Here is a 19,365-nt window from a genome sequence, read left to right on the forward strand (position 1 = left end):
AGCTCTTAACCAACTGAGCCACTCAGCTGGCCCCAAAATGTACTATTCTAACCGTGCAGTTCTCTGGTATTAAATACATTCACATTGTTGTGCAAATATCATCACCACCCATTTCCAGAACTTTTTCATCTTCCCAAAATGAAACTCTGTCCCCACTAGACACTCATTCCCCGTCCCCTTCCCCCCAGCCCCCGGCACCCACCATTCTACTTTCTGTTACCATGAATTTGAAAACTCTAGGGACCTCATATAAGTGGAAGCATACATTTGTCCATTTGTGTCTGGCTTCTTTCACTTAACAAAAATGTTCTCAAGTTTCATTTATGTTGTAGCAGGTGTCAGAATTTCCTTCCTTTTTAAGACTGAATGATATTCCATTGTCTGTATAGACCACATTTTGTTTATCTGTTTGGGTTGTTCCCGCCTCTTTCTTGGCCATTGTGAATAACTCTTCTATGAATATTGGTACACAAGTATCTTTGGAGTCCCTGCTTTCCATTCTTATAGGTACATACCCAGAAGTGGAATTGCTGGATCATATGATAGTTCTGTGTCTAATTTTTTGAGGAACGACCGTACTGATTTCCACAGCGCTGCACCATTTTACATCCCACCATCTGCTTCTCAGCTTTTTGGCAGTCTATCCTCTGGTCATCTCTCTTTGGGCCTGTCTCTCTATTTGCTGTTTCTCTGGGTCACCTTATACCTGTCATAGCCACCCCTCTTCCTTCTATGTAGTCATTGATCAGATATTCATTCATTCAACCACAAACACTATTACTGAATGCTGTCTCTGCGCTGGGAGGAGCAGAGACGGGTGGGCCCTCCTTACGGCGCTCACAAAGCCCACAGGCTTCTCCTCTCTCCTTCTCCATCTCCGTCATCCTTCTGTCTGTGACCACCCCTGGCTACCATTCCCAGCCTCTATCCTTACACATCCCTTTTCCACAATGGCACTGTCCCCAGTCACTCACATTTTTGTTGTTGATGTTGTTTTTAAATCCTTATCGGTCTCTTTTTAATTATGAAAGTGATAGAGATTCAATAAACTATTCAATTAATATAGAAGTGATTCAATTACAAGTAAATGTTCCCCCGTTCACTCCTCTCTGCCCCCAGTCCCTCCCACAAAATACCCATTCACGGTTTGGGGCGTCCCTTCCAGGCATTTCCCTGGGCACCTACAGATTCCAGATTCCATCCTAATCTTAAAGAACTGCAATCCTGCTGTGTGTCATGCCTTTCTTCTCCAAAGATAATTGTAGGACCTGACATGTGTCAAGCACCTATTATATGTCAGATATGTCACCTGGCTCATCTCATTGCATCTTTCCCCCTTCTACGAGGCAGGAATACTTGCTTTGAACTTGAGGCTCAGTGAGCATAGGCCCCCAGGCTCATAGGAAGCAGCAGCTCCTGGGTCCGAACCCAGCCTGTGCATCAGGAATGTCACTCTCACCACAACCCGATTACGAATCCCATCACCCTTAGCCATTTGCGCTCTTCCCATGCCAAAACCTAGAAATTGTCCTCATTCTTTGAACAGTTTTGTTGTTCAGAGGGTACCATAGCCTATTTCACCTTCCGGTGGCCATTGGCTCGCTCCCAGTTTTTCTCTGTTACAGACCACACCACACCGAACACCCTGGTACATACATCTTTGCTCACTTAATGAATTTATCTGTGAGATATAGTTCTAGAAGTGAATATGTGCATTTTAATGTTGTTAAATATTGCTAAATTGCCCTCCAAGAAGGTGATACAAATTTATACTTCCATCAATAGTATACGAGAGAACCCCTTTTCCCACAATTATGTCCATACTGGTCATTACCAATATTTATTATTAAATTGATAGGTTTAAAAAAGGTCTCGTGGTTTTAACTTATATTTCTTTATTAATGAGGGTGAGCATTTTTTTCATATCCTTATTGGTTACATGTATTTCTCCTATGAATTCCCCATTCATGGTCTTTGGCTATTTTGATTTGTTTGTCTTACTGATTGATTTGTAGAAACTCTTTATTATAGATACTATTGTGTATGGATTATGGATTTGTTTATTTGGATTCAATATGTGCTGCAAGTATGTTTCTCCCAGCTTTTCCTGCATTTTAAAACTTTGTGGTGTCTTTTCCACTTGCCTCCTGACCTGCGTATCCTTGGAGGTCATGCTTCTCATCGATATTGAGCTGGCTTACATGAATACCAACCATGAGGACTTCATAGGCTTTGCCAAGTGAGTGCTCCCTGACCGGAGAAGGTGACACCTCATGTGATGGGGAGAGGAAGAGAGCAGGACCCAGGCCTTCTGGGTTTGGTGCCCATTGAGCCGTGGCAATGGAGCTGGGCCTCTTGAGAGGAGAAGTTCTGAGACGCTTCCCTCTCTCCCCATTTAGTGCTCAGCAGAGGAGCAACCAGATGAGCAAGAAGAAGGCTTCAGGGAACCAGGTGAGTGAGCCCCAGTGCCCCAGCCCGAGGGATGGAGGGTGCCGAATGGACGCCATGCTCTGAGAGCCCCCTCCCCAAAGGAGAATGGTCTCATGGGGCCAGGGAGCCTGCCAGCTGCCGGCCACAAGCCTCCCACTCTGCCTCAGTAACCCTCTCTCCTCTCTCCCGATGCTTCTCGTGGTTGCTATGGTTACCTCTTTGCAGGATGAGATTCTGGTGAGTACCAGGACTGGGGCTCTTGGCTTGTACAGTGAGCGGGAGGAAGGGGCCCATTTGTAGTGGGGATGGGCAAGACGACACCCTTTGGTTTTGAGCTGCTTGCACACACCAGCACAAGGGTAGCCACACATGCTCTCAGGCCAGAGGCAAGGCCTAGCCACACAGAGTTCCATCAATCTGGCCATCCGTACGCATGAGCTAAGCAGTACTTCAGGCAGTGGCAGACCGTGGGGGCTGGGGTGGGTAAAAATGCCTTGCTGGGGCCTGGCACTGAGTAGGGCTCATCAAATATCTGTTTGATGGATGGGTAGGTGGGTGGGTGGGTGGATGGGTGGATGGATGAGCGAGGAACATGTTTTTAAGCTAGCCATCTCCACCAGAAAGTGGAGTAAAGAGATGAATGAAATGTCAAGAGCCAAGTCTGTCCCCGCCTGTTATGCCCTTCAGATCTCTGCTGACACATCACTTCTCCACCGTAGTTGTACACATGAGCCATAGCGTCCTGGACTTTTCCAGAGGCCAGAGTCTCTGAAAAATCTGGGTGTTTGTGTGATTATTGACTTCATACCTATTTCCATCTCAAACCCCATGAGGGGAAGGGCTGGGTCTATCTTGTTCATCAGTAAATCCTTAGCCCCCAGCCCAGTGCCTGGCACACAGTAGGTGCTCAGTAGGATGAAGGAATTGATGAATGTAATATCCCAGGGCAGTTTGGTTCGGTGAACACTCACTGGTGCCTACACTGTGCCGGCCCCTGGATGGGAGTCAGACCTTGGCACTGCCCCTTGGAGACCTGGGCCAGCAGGCAGGGCCCAGGAGGGGTGGGAGTCGGGGCAGCAGGAGGTCCCTGCTGCAGGGGCTCTGGAGGGGGTTTGGGTGAGCAGAGGGGAGGGCAGGGCTGGGGGTGGCTGAGGGAGGACAAAGGCAGCAGGTCGGGGCAGGGAGCAGGGTGGCGAGGCCTGTTGGTCAGATTGGAGTGCTAGGGTGTGGCATTTGGACTGGATCCCACAGACACTGAAGGGATCCTCACTGGACGGGGACATGGTAGGAGAAGGGTCACGGGGCCCAGAGTCTGGGCAGTGGCTCTGCCCGTGGAGTACAACCCACAGCTCTGGTCTATGGTGATGAGTCAGGACAGTCCTGCGGACAGCTGCTTCCTGCTGTGAAAAGAGACCTTTGCCTGTTACTCTGAGCTTTCCCCAGGAAGAAGGGGCCTGGACAATTGGTGCTCAGCCCCTTCCCCCTGCTCCCACTCCCTATCGCCCCACCTGGGGCCAGGGCCTGGGGCCAGAGGCTCTTAGAACCTACTATTAGGGCACTCGTGTATTCATACCACAAGTGTGTGTTGATCACTTACTGTCTGCTGAGCTCTCTGCAAGGTACTGGGATACACCGGTGAATGAGAGAGTTCACAGTTTAGCAAGAGAGTCTGACATCAACAGATAACCTCATACACACACACACATGCACACTCACTCACATGCACACACTTGCACACACTTAATTCGAAATCCCAACCATTGTCGTAGAGGAAGACTTAAAGGAGTGATAAAAGGTTATAATGGGGTTCCTGATTTATATTGGAGGCCAGGGAGGGCCTACCTGAGAATATGATTTCTGAGCTGATACCCAGAGGGTGAGTAAGAATTTGCCAGGCAAACAGGAGAGAAAGTACTTTCTAGACAGAGGCAACAGCAGCATATGCAGTCTCTGAGGTTAAAAACAAGTCTTAGAATAAATTGGGTCTTCAGCTGAAAAGACACTCAGGGTTCTCTTGCCCAGTTGGCCATCTAAGCTTTGCTTGTACCCTTTTAGTGGTGGGGAGCTCATCCCTACCAAGTCCCCTACCCAGGCGGCTCTGAATGTCAGAGGGCTCTCCATCTTGAGCTCACCTCTGCCTTCCTCTGTCTTCCACTCTGTTCACTTGTGGTTCAAACCAAGGCAGGTCTGGCCCCCACCCTCCCTTACCACCCAGGCCTCCAAGAGCTGGGGAAGTGGGGGTGGGCTTTCGAGTGCCTCTCTTTGCCTACCCCATCCTCCGCAGGGAAGCCTGGCCTCTGCCCACTGACCTCCTGCCCCCTCCCCCTCCAGGTCATCCGGAAAGGCTGGCTGACAATCAACAATATTGGCATCATGAAGGGGGGCTCCAAGGAGTATTGGTTTGTGCTGACCGCCGAGAATCTGTCCTGGTACAAAGATGATGAGGTGAGTTAAGGGCCACTGGTCATCAAAGGGTCTGGCTGGTGGCCAGAGTCAGGCTCAGACCCTACCACTGGCTGGGCTGGGCGTGGAATGGACCACCCAAGAGAGGTTTTTAAAAATCCCATCCAAGACCCTTTGGTCTGGAGGTGGACTGCAAGGATCAGCGGCAGGCAGTCCTGGGGACTCATCCAGGCTGGACGGAGAGGGCTTGTCAGGGCTGGGGAGCTTGGGGCTGAGCGCCCTGAGGAGGGTGAGCAGGGGTACTAGGTGCCCCTCCCTGACTTCTCCAGCCCTGTGGCCTTCCTGTTTTCCCTCTCCAGGGCGTGCCGCCTCGTCTGTGGCCCCTACAGGCCCATGACACATACCAGTCCAGCTGCCGGACACCCTGTTAACCCCTGCACCCCAGTCCCCCAGACTCCGGCAGTCCAAGGGAGATCCCCAGCATGCCTCCAGACCCCGCAGAGGCACCACTCAAAACCCCTCACTGCCCACTAGGGCACACAGACCCCCCGCCGCCTCCCTCCCCTGCCGCTGGTCTCCTTTAAGAATGAATCTATTTGGCTTCCACATCTGGATTCCAGAGGTGACCAGAGAGAGCAGGGAGGGCTGGAGGAGGCTTGTGGTAATGAACTCCAGCTGGCCACAGAGTGGGGGAAGGGACTCTTTTCTTCCTGAGGGGTCAGTTGGAGGAGAGGGTACACTCAACGGGGAAGGAGGGCACAATGTGGGGGCTGGTGATTTTGGTCCCCAAGCCCCTCCTTGATCCCTGCCCCCTCAAAGTCACTCTGGGCAGTCCCCCCCATCCCCACCTTGGGCGGGGCCCTCTGTCATCACTGGCAGGGGTGCCAAGCCATCTGGACCTCGTTACCCCAACCCTGGCCTCTCCCTAAGCACAAGGGCCCCTGGAAGGGATGGAGTGTGAGGTGGCGTGGCAGGCGGGTAGGGGGGTTACTTCCTGCTCTGTAGCCCAGGCTTGCTCCCTAGACGCCCCCCACGGTGGTCTGGGGAGTGCAGATAGTATGACCTGGGCCTGAGGGCCAGTGACTGTCTACACTAGGGGGCGGGGGAGTGTATCTGAGAGGGGCCCCTGTCCTTGTACCTGTGGGGTGGGAGTCTTTTTTGAGCTTTGTGCGTACATTTGAGTTTAGCGATGTGTGGAAGCCGGCCCTGAGTGTATGTGAGGAGTGGGAGTGGGTGTGGACAGTGAGTGCTGGGAGGTAGGGGGGGTGTGAGGCTTGTGGCTATTGTGTGGGGGTGTTTTGTAGGAGACTGTTCGGGGTGTAAGCATCTAGGTCTTTTGTATATGAGGGTTTGCATGTGCGTTTGGGGGCAGACTGTGTGTGCCTGAAGTGTGACTCTCGGCGTGTGTGCCCGTGCTCGGTGTATAAGTGTATGTGTGTAGTGAGTGGGCTTGAGGAGAGAGAAGTGCATGTGGAGTATTTGAGAATATATGTGTATTTGGGATGTAAGGATGGGGGCCGCCCGCGTTCCATTGGGAGGGTGTGTGTGTGTGTGTGTGTGTGTGTGTGTGTGTGTGTGCACGCACTTAGAGTGTGCATGGATGCTTAGGGCATGGATTTGTGATTTAAAGTGCGGGTGCGGGGATATATGTGCCTGAATTGTGGGGTGTGCATGTCAAGGCTAGGCGATGTGCGTGTGTTGAGTGTGAGTGGATTTTTGCACTAGAACATCTGGGGACATGGAGGTGGTCCCGGCTAGGGGGAGGGGGACCTGTCCCCCTTCTTCCCCCAGCTGCCAGCACTCCGGTCTTTGGGACTTGGGTGGCCTTCTGGGTAGACAGGAGGCCACCCGTATCCCCAGCCCTCATTGACCATCCCCCAGCTTCTCAGTCTTCCTTCGCCACCCATCAGCACCCCAACCCCATCCCACAGCAGAATGGCACCCCCATCCTTCTACACCTCCTCCCAGCCCACCCTATGCCCCCCACACCCCTGCCCCAGCTCCAAGCTCCAGCTCTGGGATGACGGGGGTCGGTCCAGCTCTCCAGCGGCGCCGAGGGTCTAACCCAGCCAGCCTAACCAATGTGCAGACTACTGTACAATTTGGGAGTCCTGAACAGATAGTCTAAACACTGGGTAGACGGAGTGGACGTGTCCTCTGGTCCATCCAGGTGGCAGTGTCTGTCATCGGGTGGGAGCTTCAGCCCGTCTCTTGGAAATCCAAGGCCCCCATCCCCAGCCCAGCCAGCCCGAGGTCCCCTCTCTGCTCCCTGCTCCCCTTCTGCCTCGTTTGACGTGGCAGGGGTGAGCAGGAGCCGTGGCTGGGAAGGAGGGGCCTGGGGAGGGGGCTGGCCAGCAGGAAGGGAGGGGTGGGGGGAGGAGGCCACTCCTGCCTAGTGTCCAACCCCAGAGCGCAGGGTGGTGGCGGCGGGGCCTCCCTCGAACGCTTCCAGATGTTCCCTGGCCTCGTGTGCAACTTCCTCCTCTCCTCCCCCAGCCGCCCTCTGGGGCTCCCGGCCATCCGCCTGCCATAAAGAGGGCTTTATGTGGCTGGACAGGCCAGGCGGGTGCGGGGGGCAGAGGGAGGTAGGCAGGATGACGCAAGGACAGGGAGCAGGGTCCTTCTAAACCCAGACCCCCACCTGAGATGCTGGGCGAGGCTCCTGCCCACACCCTGAGTCCCAGAGACCCACATAGACCACCCCACCCCCACACCAGCATGTATCCTGAGGTGCTGGGTAGGCAAATGGGGTACCGGCAGCAGAAACCTCTCCCCTCCTCCCATCCTGGGGTCCCTCCTCCAGAGATCCCCGAGCCCCTCCCCTTGACATAGCAGCCTATAGACACATGTCGGCCCACACCAGGCATACACACATGTGACTATAGGTCTGGCACCCATATGCCCAGCCACATATACACATAACTCCTCCCAGACGACTACAGATCAACCAAACATATCCAGCCCATTGCACAAACTGTGCACATAAATACGGGAACCCACAGTACGTGTCCGACTGTCCGACTTTCATGCGAACACATAAGCATTTACAATTTCCACATACATCTACCAAAGTGTGCACACATCCTCGTGGACACACAAACATGTCAAATGGACACATGGACGTGCTGGACACCTCCTCAGACACACATGTACACACACACACATCTATGCAACACAGCATGGGCATACACACACAGTAGTGGTAAGATATGTGCTCCGGTTTGTATGTGTTCGCGCGCGCGCGCGCACACACACACACACACACACACACACACACCATACTCATTTGCACAGAGACTCACCATCTCCAGGCCTGTGTTATGTGGCTGATTGCTAACACATGGGTGTCTGGGGGGAGTGGGCTGAGCCAGCCCTTTGAAGCCTCAGGGCTGGTGGCCCCCCTTCCTGTCTCTACAGTCAGGAAATGAAGTCAGAGCTTATCCAAAGCAGGCCCGGCAGCCAGGCCAGGAGCGAGAGAGGCTCCAGTGAGGGGTCTCTGGCTAGAGCGGGCCTGGCTTGCATCCAGGGCTTTTTGGGGGCAGGATGTGGGAGCCACCTTCAGCCTCGCCACCCTGGCAGGTATGCAGAGGTGGTGGGAATGACTTGAATGCCACTGGGAGCTGGAGGTGCCCAGTAGGCCCAGGGCTGCACAAGCGCTGGTCCCCAGAAGCCCGGTGCCACTCTGAGGGTCCACAGCCCCAGGCACCCCCGGTATGGAGAGCTCTTAGGGAGTGAGATGTGGCAGAGAACAGTGCCAACCTCACCCATGGCTCTACCCACAGGAGAAAGAGAAGAAATACATGCTGTCTGTGGACAACCTGAAGCTGCGGGATGTGGAGAAGGGCTTCATGTCGAGCAAGCACATCTTTGCCCTGTTTAACACGGAGCAGAGGTGCCTGCCTGCCCCCCGCTAGGGCTGTGGGGCCCCAGACTCTGCAAGCCCCAAACCACCCCCACTGAGGAGAAACGTGGTACATAGATCCAGAAAGGAGAGGAACCTGCCCAAGCCCCACAGCAAGTCATTCATTTGACAAATATGCAGTCCCTAGTGTGTGCTAGTCATCGTGTCAAGCGCTCCTTCCTGCCCGCTCTCCCTCCATCTCTCTTTCTTCCTCCCTTTCTACATCCCCTCCTTCCTCCCCTCCTGTCCTTTCACAGTCACTTGGTTAGTGGGTGCTCTGCATAAGACACTCTATCAGGCACTGGGGACAAAGAACAGCCCCAGTCAGGCCTGGTCCCCTTTTCATGTTGCTCAGTTTCCGGGGAGGAGGGTGAGGCCAGTGGCAGTATCAGGCCTCTCAACTCCCAACGCAGGGCTGACTCTGATGGGTTTGCTCCTATTCAGGGATGAGGGTTCAATACAGCTGCCATCAGGGGAGTCCCAAGAAAGCCAGGGAGGGAGCCGGTGGGGGCTGAGACCCAAGCCAGGAGCTGCACTGTCATGGGTGCCCCTTTATTGAAGGCTCAGCCCCTTTCTAACAGAGTATTTTATACTGCTCATTTAACCGAATCCTCACAATGACCATAGGAGGCAGGAATTGTTAACCCATCATCCAGATGAGGAAACTGAAGCTCGAAGAGAGGAAGAGACTTGCCCAGGGTCACCTAGCTGGGAAATGAGAAAGCCAGGACTGGACCCCAGGCGTGATAACCCCAGTCCATGCACGCCCTTAACCACCAGGGTGAATGGGCTTCACCCTGTCCCCCTCACTTCCTGCCCCATCTTGCAGGAATGTCTACAAGGACTATCGGCAGCTGGAGCTGGCCTGCGAGACACAAGAAGAGGTGGATAGCTGGAAGGCCTCCTTCCTGAGGGCTGGCGTGTACCCTGAGCGCGTTGGGGTGAGTGGCAGGGCAGGGAGGGGAGGGGCAAGCTGCTCATAATAGGAGGCCTGGGGCACCATCCTCAGTGATACCAACTCCTACCATATTTCTCGAGCCCTCCCTGGGCTTAGAAATAGGAGGGACCCTCTCCCTACCTGCCCTGGGGCAGGATCAGAGTTAAGTCTTCCTCCCATCCTTATCCAATGGCAGCTTTATGTGTCACCTTCTCTGCAACACATGGCATTTCCTGCATCCCCTTCATACGATGGTGGTTTCTTGTGACTGCCTTCTCTTTTCTCCCCTCTTTCACTGTGGCACTCTCTAGAGTTGCCTTAGAGTTGGGGTGCAGTGCCCTGGGTTCACTCAATCCCTTCCCTTTTCTTCTCTGTGTATCTGCTTCGGCTGTGCTCACTGGTGGCGGCGGTGGCAATGCTGTGTGGTGACCTCTGTGGCTTTGGTGTGGGCCTCCCAGGACAAGGAGAAAGTGAGTGTGCCCTTCCCTCACCTTCTGCCACACGTCTCCAGCCTGGCATCAGCTCTAGCCAGGTCTTTAGAATCAGCAAGAGACCCTGGAGATGTCCTTTCCTAATTCACGGACTGGGAAACTGAAGCAAATTCTAGGCACTAGAGCAGCGGTTCTCAACCTTCCTAATGCCGCGACCCCTTAATACAGTTCTTCATGTTGTAGTGACCCCCAACCATAAAGTTATTTTCGTTGCTACTCTATAACTGTAAGTTTGCTACTGTTATGAATCGTAATGTAGATATCTTTTTGTTTTCCAATGGTCTTAGGCGACCCCTGTGAAAGGGTCGTTCGACCCCCAAAGGGGTCGCGACCCACAGGTTGAGAACCGCTGCACTAGAGTCAGAGCCAAATAAGGCTGAACGAGGGTCTGGAGTCTTGAGAGTCTGGGGCAGAGCCCAGAGACCCAGAACATACGGAAAAGCTGGTGTTTGTGTGTTCAGGCCCGTTGCTTCTCTCTGTGCCTCAGTGTTCCAGGCACTTTTGAAGGGGAGGAACTAAGATCCTGGGAATGCCTGGAACCTGGCTTCAAGGGCCCAGCCACCTTGATTCCCTCTGTTCTCCATGGCAGGCCAGTGAGACTGAAGAGAATGGCTCAGACAGCTTCATGCACTCCATGGACCCACAGCTGGAGCGGCAGGTGGAGACCATCCGAAACCTGGTAGACTCATACATGGCCATCGTCAACAAGACCGTGCGGGACCTCATGCCTAAGACCATCATGCACCTCATGATTAACAATGTGGGTGCACTGCTGTTGGTTGCGGGGGCTCTTGTGAGACCAGGGAGGCAGGCAGCCAGGTTGGCCTGGGGGAGACACGGGCCAGCCCTGTGGGACCAGGTCTAGGGAGGGAGGCATAGGTCCATACCTAAGCCATTCAATAAAAATACAATGTGAGTTTTATATATTATCTTATAGATTCACCTACCCAAGTTGTTTCAAACATGCTTAAATGTTTTCCAGGAGCTAGGAATCTGCGTCTTTTGAGAACTCCCTCCCAGAGATTTTGAAATATACACTCCACAGACCCACTACCACCAGTGGTTAGAATCCTGGCTTTGCCATAAATTCTCTGTATGACTTTGAGCAAATGAACTACCCTCTCTGAACCTGTTTCCTTATAAGTAAAATACAGATGATAGAGTTGAGGATTAAATGAATATAAAGTGCATAGCAACACAGTGCCTGGAACATAGAAGGTGCTCAACAATATTTGAATAACAAATAAGACACAGGCCTATGGTGTAAAAACCTCAGCATCTTTCCATGAATGTCCCAGAGCCCAGGCGAGGTAACACCTGGGGATTTGAAGGAGAACGTTAACCCTCCCCCTACACACAGAGACTCACATCTCCGCCAATGCAAGCACACATTTACACCTGTTACTCAAGGACTCAGAAAAATTTAATCTGTCATCTTCCTTATTTTGGTCCAGCATGCAAGTCCTGGAAAGGGTGTAATAACCCCATTTTACAGATGAAGAAACTGAGGCTGAAAAAAGCTGAAAGGAGGTAGACTAGTTGTATGACAGGCCCTGAGCTGTTCTCCCAGATCTGTGACCTTAAATTGGTCACTTTTCCTCTCTCGACCATCTGAGAAAAAGACAAGGGTCGTGGAAGGGAGCTGGGGTGGGGGGTGGGGCAGGGAAGCAGGGGAGGTGTTTGAGTTTAGGCAGAACCTCTTTCCCAGAGCTTACAGTCCAGCCCACAGTTCTAGCAGGGCCCGTTGTCGGGGCGGGCAGAGTGGTACGGTCCCAGCCCCCTCCTTTTTTTGCCCTCCCACACACAGACCAAGGAATTCATCTTCTCGGAGCTGCTCGCCAACCTGTACTCGTGCGGGGACCAGAACACACTGATGGAGGAGTCGGCCGAGCAGGCGCAGAGGCGTGACGAGATGCTACGCATGTACCACGCACTGAAGGAGGCGCTCAGCATCATCGGAGACATCAACACGACAACTGTCAGCACGCCTATGCCCCCGCCTGTGGACGACTCCTGGCTGCAGGTGCAGAGCGTACCGACTGGACGCAGGTATCAGGGCTGGCCCCCACGGCCCCAAAGCCCCCCAGCCCGGGGCCCGCGGGAGGTGGACCGGGACCGGGCAGTGGCGCGCCCGCGTCACCGGGACGGCTCCCACTTGGAGCGAGGGGCGGAGCTTAGAGAGGGGCGGGGCTTGTCGCGGGGTGGGGCTTGCCGTGGAGTGCTGGCTGCGAGGCGGGGTGGAGCCTGGAATATTGGAACCACTGGGGGCGGGGCTTTAGGCTTCGGCGTTCACCTAGGGCGGGGCGGGGCTTGTGCGCATGGGCGTGGCCGGCACCCGGCTGGGGGCGGGGCCTCAAGGTGGGGCGGAGCCGCTCATCTCGCCCTCCCTTGTCCTCCGGTCCCTGTCGTCCACAGGTCACCCACGTCCAGCCCCACGCCGCAGCGCCGAGCCCCCGCCGTGCCCCCAGCCCGGCCCGGGTCGCGGGGCCCTGCTCCTGGGCCTCCGCCTGCTGGGTCCGCCCTGGGGGGGGCGCCCCCCGTGCCCTCCAGGCCGGGGGCTTCCCCTGACCCCTTCGGTCCTCCCCCCCAGGTGCCCTCGCGCCCCAACCGCGCCCCGCCCGGGGTCCCCAGGTGAGTAGGGGCTGAAAGCGCCGGCGGGAGAGACCGCCGGGCGGGCGTGAGCGGGAGGGAGATGAGGCCGGATTTTGAAGCATCGGCCCTGGCCGCCAGAGCCGGCCCTCTCCATTGAAGGCACTCTTGGAGGGGCCGAGGGTTGGCGGAGCCTGCTCCCCAGGGAGCGCTGAGTCCCGGAGGTGGTCGTTTCTGGGGAGGGGGCCGTGGGGCTCATCCCACCTGCCCCCTTCTTTCCAGCACTTGCATGGCGCTTCCCTCCTTTTTCACTCTTCTCTATCTCCCACACATTGCATTTCTCCTGCTTTCCCCTTTTCACTGGCCTCCGTCCTCTATTCGTCCTCCACTCCTCCCTCCCATCCCCTGGTGAGCCTACCTTAGGTATTAGGATCTGAACCCCATCCTCTCCCGATGTGTAGATTTTGTTCACTAACACTCAGGCTACCCTGATGCCTCCACTCCCAGTCCTGACTCTTTTGAATTGTCCCAGGAGGGTGTCCCACCTCTGGCCCACACAAACAGAGGCCAGGCTGTGACTGTGTGACCAGCAAGGTGTGTGGTGTGTGTGGGCGTGCACACAGGTGTGAGAGTGTAAGAGTGGCTCCCAGGCATGGGGTCAGACATGGGACAACTGGGAAGGGGGTATGGGAGCCGTGGGGCAATCTGATGGCTGTTTTCCGTCTCCCTTCCTCCGGCCGGCCCTACTGGCCTGAACCAACATGGTGGGCGTGGGGCAGGAGTGGATGAAGGCTGCCTCCTTCCCAGAGATTTCCAGGAAAAAAAGGATTCTACTTCATCCCTTGGCTTTGCCTTCTTGATCAATGGCCCTCTCTTAAGGAAGCTCACTCTGATAGCTAACTCAGTCTGCCCTCTTTCCACTGGCCATGTTTTCTGAGGAAGGACACATCAGACCAATAGCATCCATGTATGTTTCCAGATGGCTGGAAGGTAGGGCCATGGGTCTAGCCTCCATGAACCCAAAATGAAAGAGTTGGGGCTTACTCTGTGGTGACCCGATGACCAAAGCAGATGGGGTAAAGCAGGAAGCATGGTACTGGTCAAGAGCGCTGGACGGGAGTCCAGAGGTTCTGGTTCACCCTGGGCCTTTAAGCAAGTCACTCACCCTTCCAGGGCTTCAGTTTCCCTTCTATCAAATGATAATCAATGTTCTGCCTTTCTCCCAGGGTTGGTGTGGGGATCAAGGGAGACAGTGGCTAGAGTGATGCTGCATTAACTGCAAATGTGGCTCTAGGAGCACTTGGCTAACTTCCAATGTGAGTTCAGATTCTTAAGGGTATTTGACATGCTGAGGTGTGGCATATGGGAACTGGAAGATCTGGTATCTGCTCTGACTGCAGACTCGCTAACACATGGGCAATATTTGGCAAACCATAGCCCTGCCTCGGGGAGGAGAGCAATCTCGGGGAGCTTCAAGGCAGCTTGACTGCAGTGAGGTCTGGGAGGCTGATTAAGATAAGGCCCAGGTAGTAAGCAATTGGGGGGCATTTGGGTTGGGAAAAGCAGTACGGGCAAAGGCTTGGTGTGGGATGCACTGAAGAGAGCCACTGGCCAGAGCGGAGGGCAGATAGAATGAGGAAGAATAAGCAAAGGTTGCGTGGGTATGGTGGGGCAGGTTGGAGAAACTTCAAAGTCCACAGAAGAGTTTAACTCATTGGGACTCAATGCTGTGGACAGCAGGGAGCCATGGAAGGCTCTTGGGTGCAGAAATGACAGCTGGACCCTAAGAAAGCAAAGCCTGCCCCTTATGGAGCATTGCAGGTGGCCCTCTGAGCACACCAGGCACGAGTGTGCAGGGAGCTGGTGCAAATGCCTCCTGTATGTGGGCGAGCTTCTGTGCTGTGACTCAGCCCACGCGTGCGCTTCAGTGTGCCAAGTGGCTGCATGCCCCAGGTCTGTGCTGCACGTGCTGGCCAGTGGGAGTGCTGGGCAGTGGGTAGTGGGGGAGGTGTATGTGTGTTGTCTGTGGGCATGTGTGTCAGTGTGTGCATGCAGGGCCTTGGGGCCTCATAGCATGTGTGTGCACGCCCGGGCGTGTGCGTGTGCGTGTCCCCCACCCCCAGGCCTGCCCCGTCTGTGCGTGTGAACTGCCATGTTGATTTCGTGCTGTCTTTCAGAATCACTATCAGTGACCCCTGAGGAGCGTCAGCCACGGTAGGTACATGCCTCTCGGCCTGCTGCATGAACGATGTGTTTGCCCCCTGCTGCACCAGCTCCACATTGGGTGGCATACTTGGGACCTCAGAGCCAGGCTCCCCTCCCTCTCCCTTCTGCAGCTCCAGACTTACTCTTCCTTCTTTCTGTCCTCACTGCCAGCTGGCTCTCTCACCTCCTTTCTCAGCGAGCCTCGGGACTCAGTGCCACTGCTCAAGACCTCCATGGCTGAGCCTAGGGAGCTCTTGGGACAGGCTCTGCACCCAAGCTGGCAGACATGGGTGCTCTCCGGAGCTGTCAGAGGGCAGAGAGCTCATGGTTTATGGTGTAGAGGCAGGGAACTTGGAGGGACTTGTGTGTGGGGCTGGACTTGGGCAGCCAGAGTTCTTGAACATCACCCTGCGGGTACCATAATCATTCCCCAATCTGAGCCATGCTGCTGGGGCAGGGCAGCTAGCTCGCTGCCTGGTAGCTCTGGGAACCAAATCCACAATAGGGCAGAGGAGGTCAGAGTCCCACCTCTATCGTGCCAGGAATTGAACAGCGATATGGGGCGAAGGCTCCGGTTGTTTGATGATTTCTGAAAGCCTGAAGGTTCTGTCCACGCCATCAGCCCAGAACATATCTCACAGGCAAGGCAGGGTCCCACAGTCCCTTCCCCTACCTCCTTGGTATTGTCGCACTTGCTAGTGCTCAACTGAACGCAGCATCTTTGGCCCCAGAGAAATCACCACCACCCCCAGTCCATGGGCTCATAGACCTGGGCTTGTTGCTCCTAGGGGTGACCTATACTCTTCAGCCAAGGGGATGACGGTATCTGCTGACCTGGGCAAGTCAGCTTCTCTGAGTTCCATCCTGGCTGAGTCACAAAACTCACCCAGTGAACCTGCCTGCCACTCTGCCCCTGCCACTGACTCTCACTCTTCTGCTTTTCCCCAGCAGGAAGGGCCCAGCCTCACCTACGCGACCTGCGGTCCCTCGACCAGCTGAGGCTCCCCTCTTAGACTTATAAATCTATGGCCACTGGCATCCGGCTGCCTGCCCTCCCTGCCTCCCCAGAGTCCCTTCAGAGGACTTCGGGGCTTTCTGCCCGCACCCAGAGGGGCCTCCAGTGCTCCCTCCAGCCATCCTTTTAGCTTTGCCCTCCTGGTTCAGTGTTCTTTCTCCTGTCTTTTCCATTGGGCCTGGTGGCTGCTCCATGGGGCTCGCAGCCCCATACTCCCTACAGCTAGTGGTGGCCCTGAGCCAGTGGGTTGAAAGACAAGGGGACCAGAGAAGAGGGAAGCCAGAGGGAGCTGCACATGTGTCTGGAGCTGTGGGTGCACTGCCTGGTGGTGTGTGAGAGACCAGCGTGCGTGGCAGGGGGAGGGCTGCCCCAGCCTCCTGCCCTGACCCCACCCCAGACCCCTGTGAAGCTCTGGCCCACGCCCATCTCCAGCTCCTCCCTTCCTCGGCTCTCTCCTCTATTCCAGAACCCTTGCCCACACCCTCACCTGCTTCTTTCCCCCTGCCCTCCCCTCCCACCCCTGCCAGACCTGGCCTCCCTTGCCTTACCAGCTCTCTCCCCCTCCTTCTCTCTCCTGTTCTCTCTTTGCCTTCTCTCCAACTGCCAGCCGATCGGGTCAGGCAAGTCCATCCCGTCCTGAGAGCCCCAGGCCCCCCTTCGACCTCTAACCAGACCCCTTCTGTTCCTCGGAGACCTCCCTTGCCAAGCCTGCCTGGACGGCTGCTCTGTGACTTGACCGTGGCTCCCCTGCCCCAAAGCCTCCCCCTTCATCTGTGACTTAGTCTGTTGTAGTGGTGAGCTGACATACCCAGCGTGATGTTGGTGAAACTTGTGCCCCTCTGTGGTATTGCTCCTGCCCGTTCTATAAATATCTATAAATACTCATACATATATATATATATATATATATAAAACACACACACACACACACACACACACACACACACACACACACACACACCGCCGCCATAGCCTCGCCTCTAATGCTGGAAATCACCGTGCTGTCCTTGGAGTCTTGTGGCCCAACTACAAGGGAACACTGTCACCATATCCCCTTCTCCAAAGTGTGCCACCTCCAATGAGCCTCCCTGTCATGCCCAGCCTGTGGACAGCCAGCCCTCCTCTGCCACCTTCCTATCCCTCCCCCGAGTGTGGAGGTACTGTACAGGCAGCTGGGTGGTTCTCTGACTGCCACCAGTCTTGCTGTCTTTTGGCTGACAATAAAACCCATTTCTGGACAATGGGGAACAGTGTGTCCTCTGCTGGCTTGTATTCTCTGTGGCAGTCAGGGAGAGGTGAAGGTTTAAACATTGGGGTGCAGGGATGGGGAAGGGACCGACTATTGCTAGGGTGCTGTAAGGAGTGGTGAAATAAGGCTCCATCCTTTCCAAGGCCTGCTGGGAAAACACCTGCAAGTTAGCAGGTCCTCATCTTGTGAACCCAGCTCTGGCCAGTAGGGTTAAGGGGCACCAGCTCAGCCTGCAGGGATGATGCGGGGTATGGGCGGGCACTGTAGAGGCCACCAGAGAGGGCAGGGTCATGGAATGAAAACAACCTTGCCTGGAAGTCAGCTTTCTGGAGTGCTGGCACCCTGCTTTCCCTCCCCAAGTTTAGGTTAGGCTTCTGAGTCTCGCCATTAGGGCAGGACTGCCCTTAGAGCCCCATGGCGATCCCCTTGGGGTCCCTCAGGCTTCACCAAGCAGCATGCAGGCAACAGGCCCAGATCTCTTAACAGCCCACTGGACATGCTCAGACACACTGCAGTTCCGCACAATGCAGAAGCCTGCCCTCTGCTGGCAGGATCTGCTCCCTGCTCAGTACCCACTGCAGGGAACTGAGGACCCAGCGACCTGAAACAGGAACACGCAAGGCCAAGCAGTATCACTAAATCCATTTATTCCGAAATAAAAAACAAAAACAAGAGTGATATCACCCGGGCATAACCCTCATCGCTGTCTCCATCTGTCTTCTTTCAATAAATAACTTTCCCCCCACCCCCAAATATTTAATACAAATAGCCCATTTGCCAGCTCCAACCTCTTGTTATATAATACAGGCGGCTGCCTACTCCCGAATATATAAATTGTTACAGATAATATATACACTGAGGGTGTATATATACACCAGCTTATGCCCGTGCCTGTGAGCCCCAACCGTCCCAAGTGCTGCCCAGGTGTCAAACTGGGCGAGGGGGGCACTTACACCCCAAAGTGCCTCTCAATAGAGGATGCAGGGGCTTCTTGGTGGGGGTGAAGAGGAGCCTCCTAAATAACAATAACTACCTTTATTTTTCTGGGACTGTTAGCCCAGAGGTTATTAAGACAGCCCTGGCCAGGGTGCCCAGGAATCTATAATGTATCTCCCCTAGATGGGCAGGGAGCTCATATGCCCCTTCCTTAGGGGTCCGATCTTACTAATCCAGGGGTAAAAGGGTAACCGGGAAGGTGTGACAGGGAAGGGGTAACGGGAAGGAGTAACCAGGAAGGAGTGACGGGAGGGGTAACCGGGAAGGTGTGACAGGGAAGGTGTGACAGGGAAGGGGTAACCAGGAAGGTGTGACAGGGAAGGGGTAACCGGGAAGGAGTGACGGGAGGGGTAACCGGGAAGGTGTGACAGGGATGGAGTAACGGGAAGGAGTAACCGGGAAGGAGTAACCAGGAAGGAGTGACGGGAGGGGTAACCGGGAAGGAGTGACAGGGATGATGGGTGGGGATGGTCCAGGCTTGGTGTGTTAGGTGTTACACAACCATTATCTTGACTTCGTTTTGCCCATCGGCCCGATAAAAAAAGGGGATGCAGGGGTTGTTGCCCAAGCCTGGGCGCTCCTGAGGGCTCTGCATCTCCCGGATCAGCTGCATTATCTGCTGCGCAGTGGGGTTCTCAGGGGTAGCCAAGCCCCGACTGGCCTCGCCCTGAACAGGCTCCCCACTGCCAGCGAGGCTCACTTCATGAAGATCTTTGGAGAAAGGGAGGCAGGGCTCAGAGCGCTGTGCGAGCCGAGCTCTTGACTGCCCACCTGCCCGAGGGCTCAACTCACCATTCGGGCTGTCATCAGCACCAATATCCAGGGCGGCTTGGGGCGCTGGAGTGGGCTCCCCAGCAGAGTTCTGGGCAACCGCCAGGAACTTCATGTTCCATTCATTACGCTCGTCCACGAGGCGTAACACTAGCTCCTGCAGCTCCAGGAGCTTCACCTGGAGGGAGAGGCGCTCAGCACCCACACCCCCACTACTGCCCCACCTGCAGAGATGGTCAGGGCCTCTACCTTCATCTCCTCTTTGTCCTGAGCCAGCCGGCTGATGTATTCCTCCTTCTCCCGGTGCCGCTGCTTTAGCACAGCTCTCTGGCTTTGGTACAGGGCGATGTATTCCCCTGTGGAGTGCGGGGGGGGGGG

The 19,365-nt window shown here is 55.2% G+C and overlaps 2 protein-coding genes across 18 annotated transcripts in view; one reads left to right on the plus strand and one right to left on the minus strand.

The window, feature by feature from the left end:
- DNM1 (dynamin 1) overlaps positions 1-17,224 on the plus strand; it is a 40,757-nt gene extending 23,533 nt beyond the window's left edge. For 2 of the 17 annotated variants that reach the window (XM_019637282.1, XM_019637290.1), the window contains exons 12-23: positions 2,169-2,239; positions 2,400-2,451; positions 2,656-2,667; positions 4,762-4,875; positions 8,616-8,725; positions 9,564-9,675; positions 10,130-10,141; positions 10,752-10,922; positions 11,970-12,211; positions 12,578-12,793; positions 14,929-14,965; positions 16,579-17,224. In XM_019637282.1, the coding sequence (XP_019492827.1) occupies positions 2,169-2,239; positions 2,400-2,451; positions 2,656-2,667; positions 4,762-4,875; positions 8,616-8,725; positions 9,564-9,675; positions 10,130-10,141; positions 10,752-10,922; positions 11,970-12,211; positions 12,578-12,793; positions 14,929-14,950 (1,134 nt within the window). In that variant the 3' untranslated portion in view covers positions 14,951-14,965; positions 16,579-17,224. Of the gene's footprint in view, positions 1-2,168; positions 2,240-2,399; positions 2,452-2,655; positions 2,668-4,761; positions 4,876-8,615; positions 8,726-9,563; positions 9,676-10,129; positions 10,142-10,751; positions 10,923-11,969; positions 12,212-12,577; positions 12,794-14,314; positions 14,317-14,928; positions 14,966-15,904 lie in introns of those variants that run through there. The other 15 variants (XM_019637318.1, XM_019637328.1, XM_019637226.1 and 12 more) reach the window with 12 other exon arrangements.
- A 626-nt stretch (positions 17,225-17,850) lies between these two features.
- GOLGA2 (golgin A2) overlaps positions 17,851-19,365 on the minus strand; it is a 16,062-nt gene continuing 14,547 nt past the window's right edge. Inside the window, exons 24-26 of the mRNA XM_019641583.1 lie at positions 19,237-19,343; positions 19,009-19,165; positions 17,851-18,927 (exon numbers count right to left, since the gene is read on the minus strand). Coding sequence (XP_019497128.1) covers positions 18,710-18,927; positions 19,009-19,165; positions 19,237-19,343 — 482 coding nt within the window. The 3' untranslated portion in view covers positions 17,851-18,709. The remainder of the gene's footprint in view (positions 18,928-19,008; positions 19,166-19,236; positions 19,344-19,365) is intronic.

Source organism: Hipposideros armiger, unplaced genomic scaffold, assembly GCF_001890085.2.
Source record: "Hipposideros armiger isolate ML-2016 unplaced genomic scaffold, ASM189008v1 scaffold_3, whole genome shotgun sequence".
Classification (NCBI taxonomy): domain Eukaryota; kingdom Metazoa; phylum Chordata; class Mammalia; order Chiroptera; family Hipposideridae; genus Hipposideros; species Hipposideros armiger.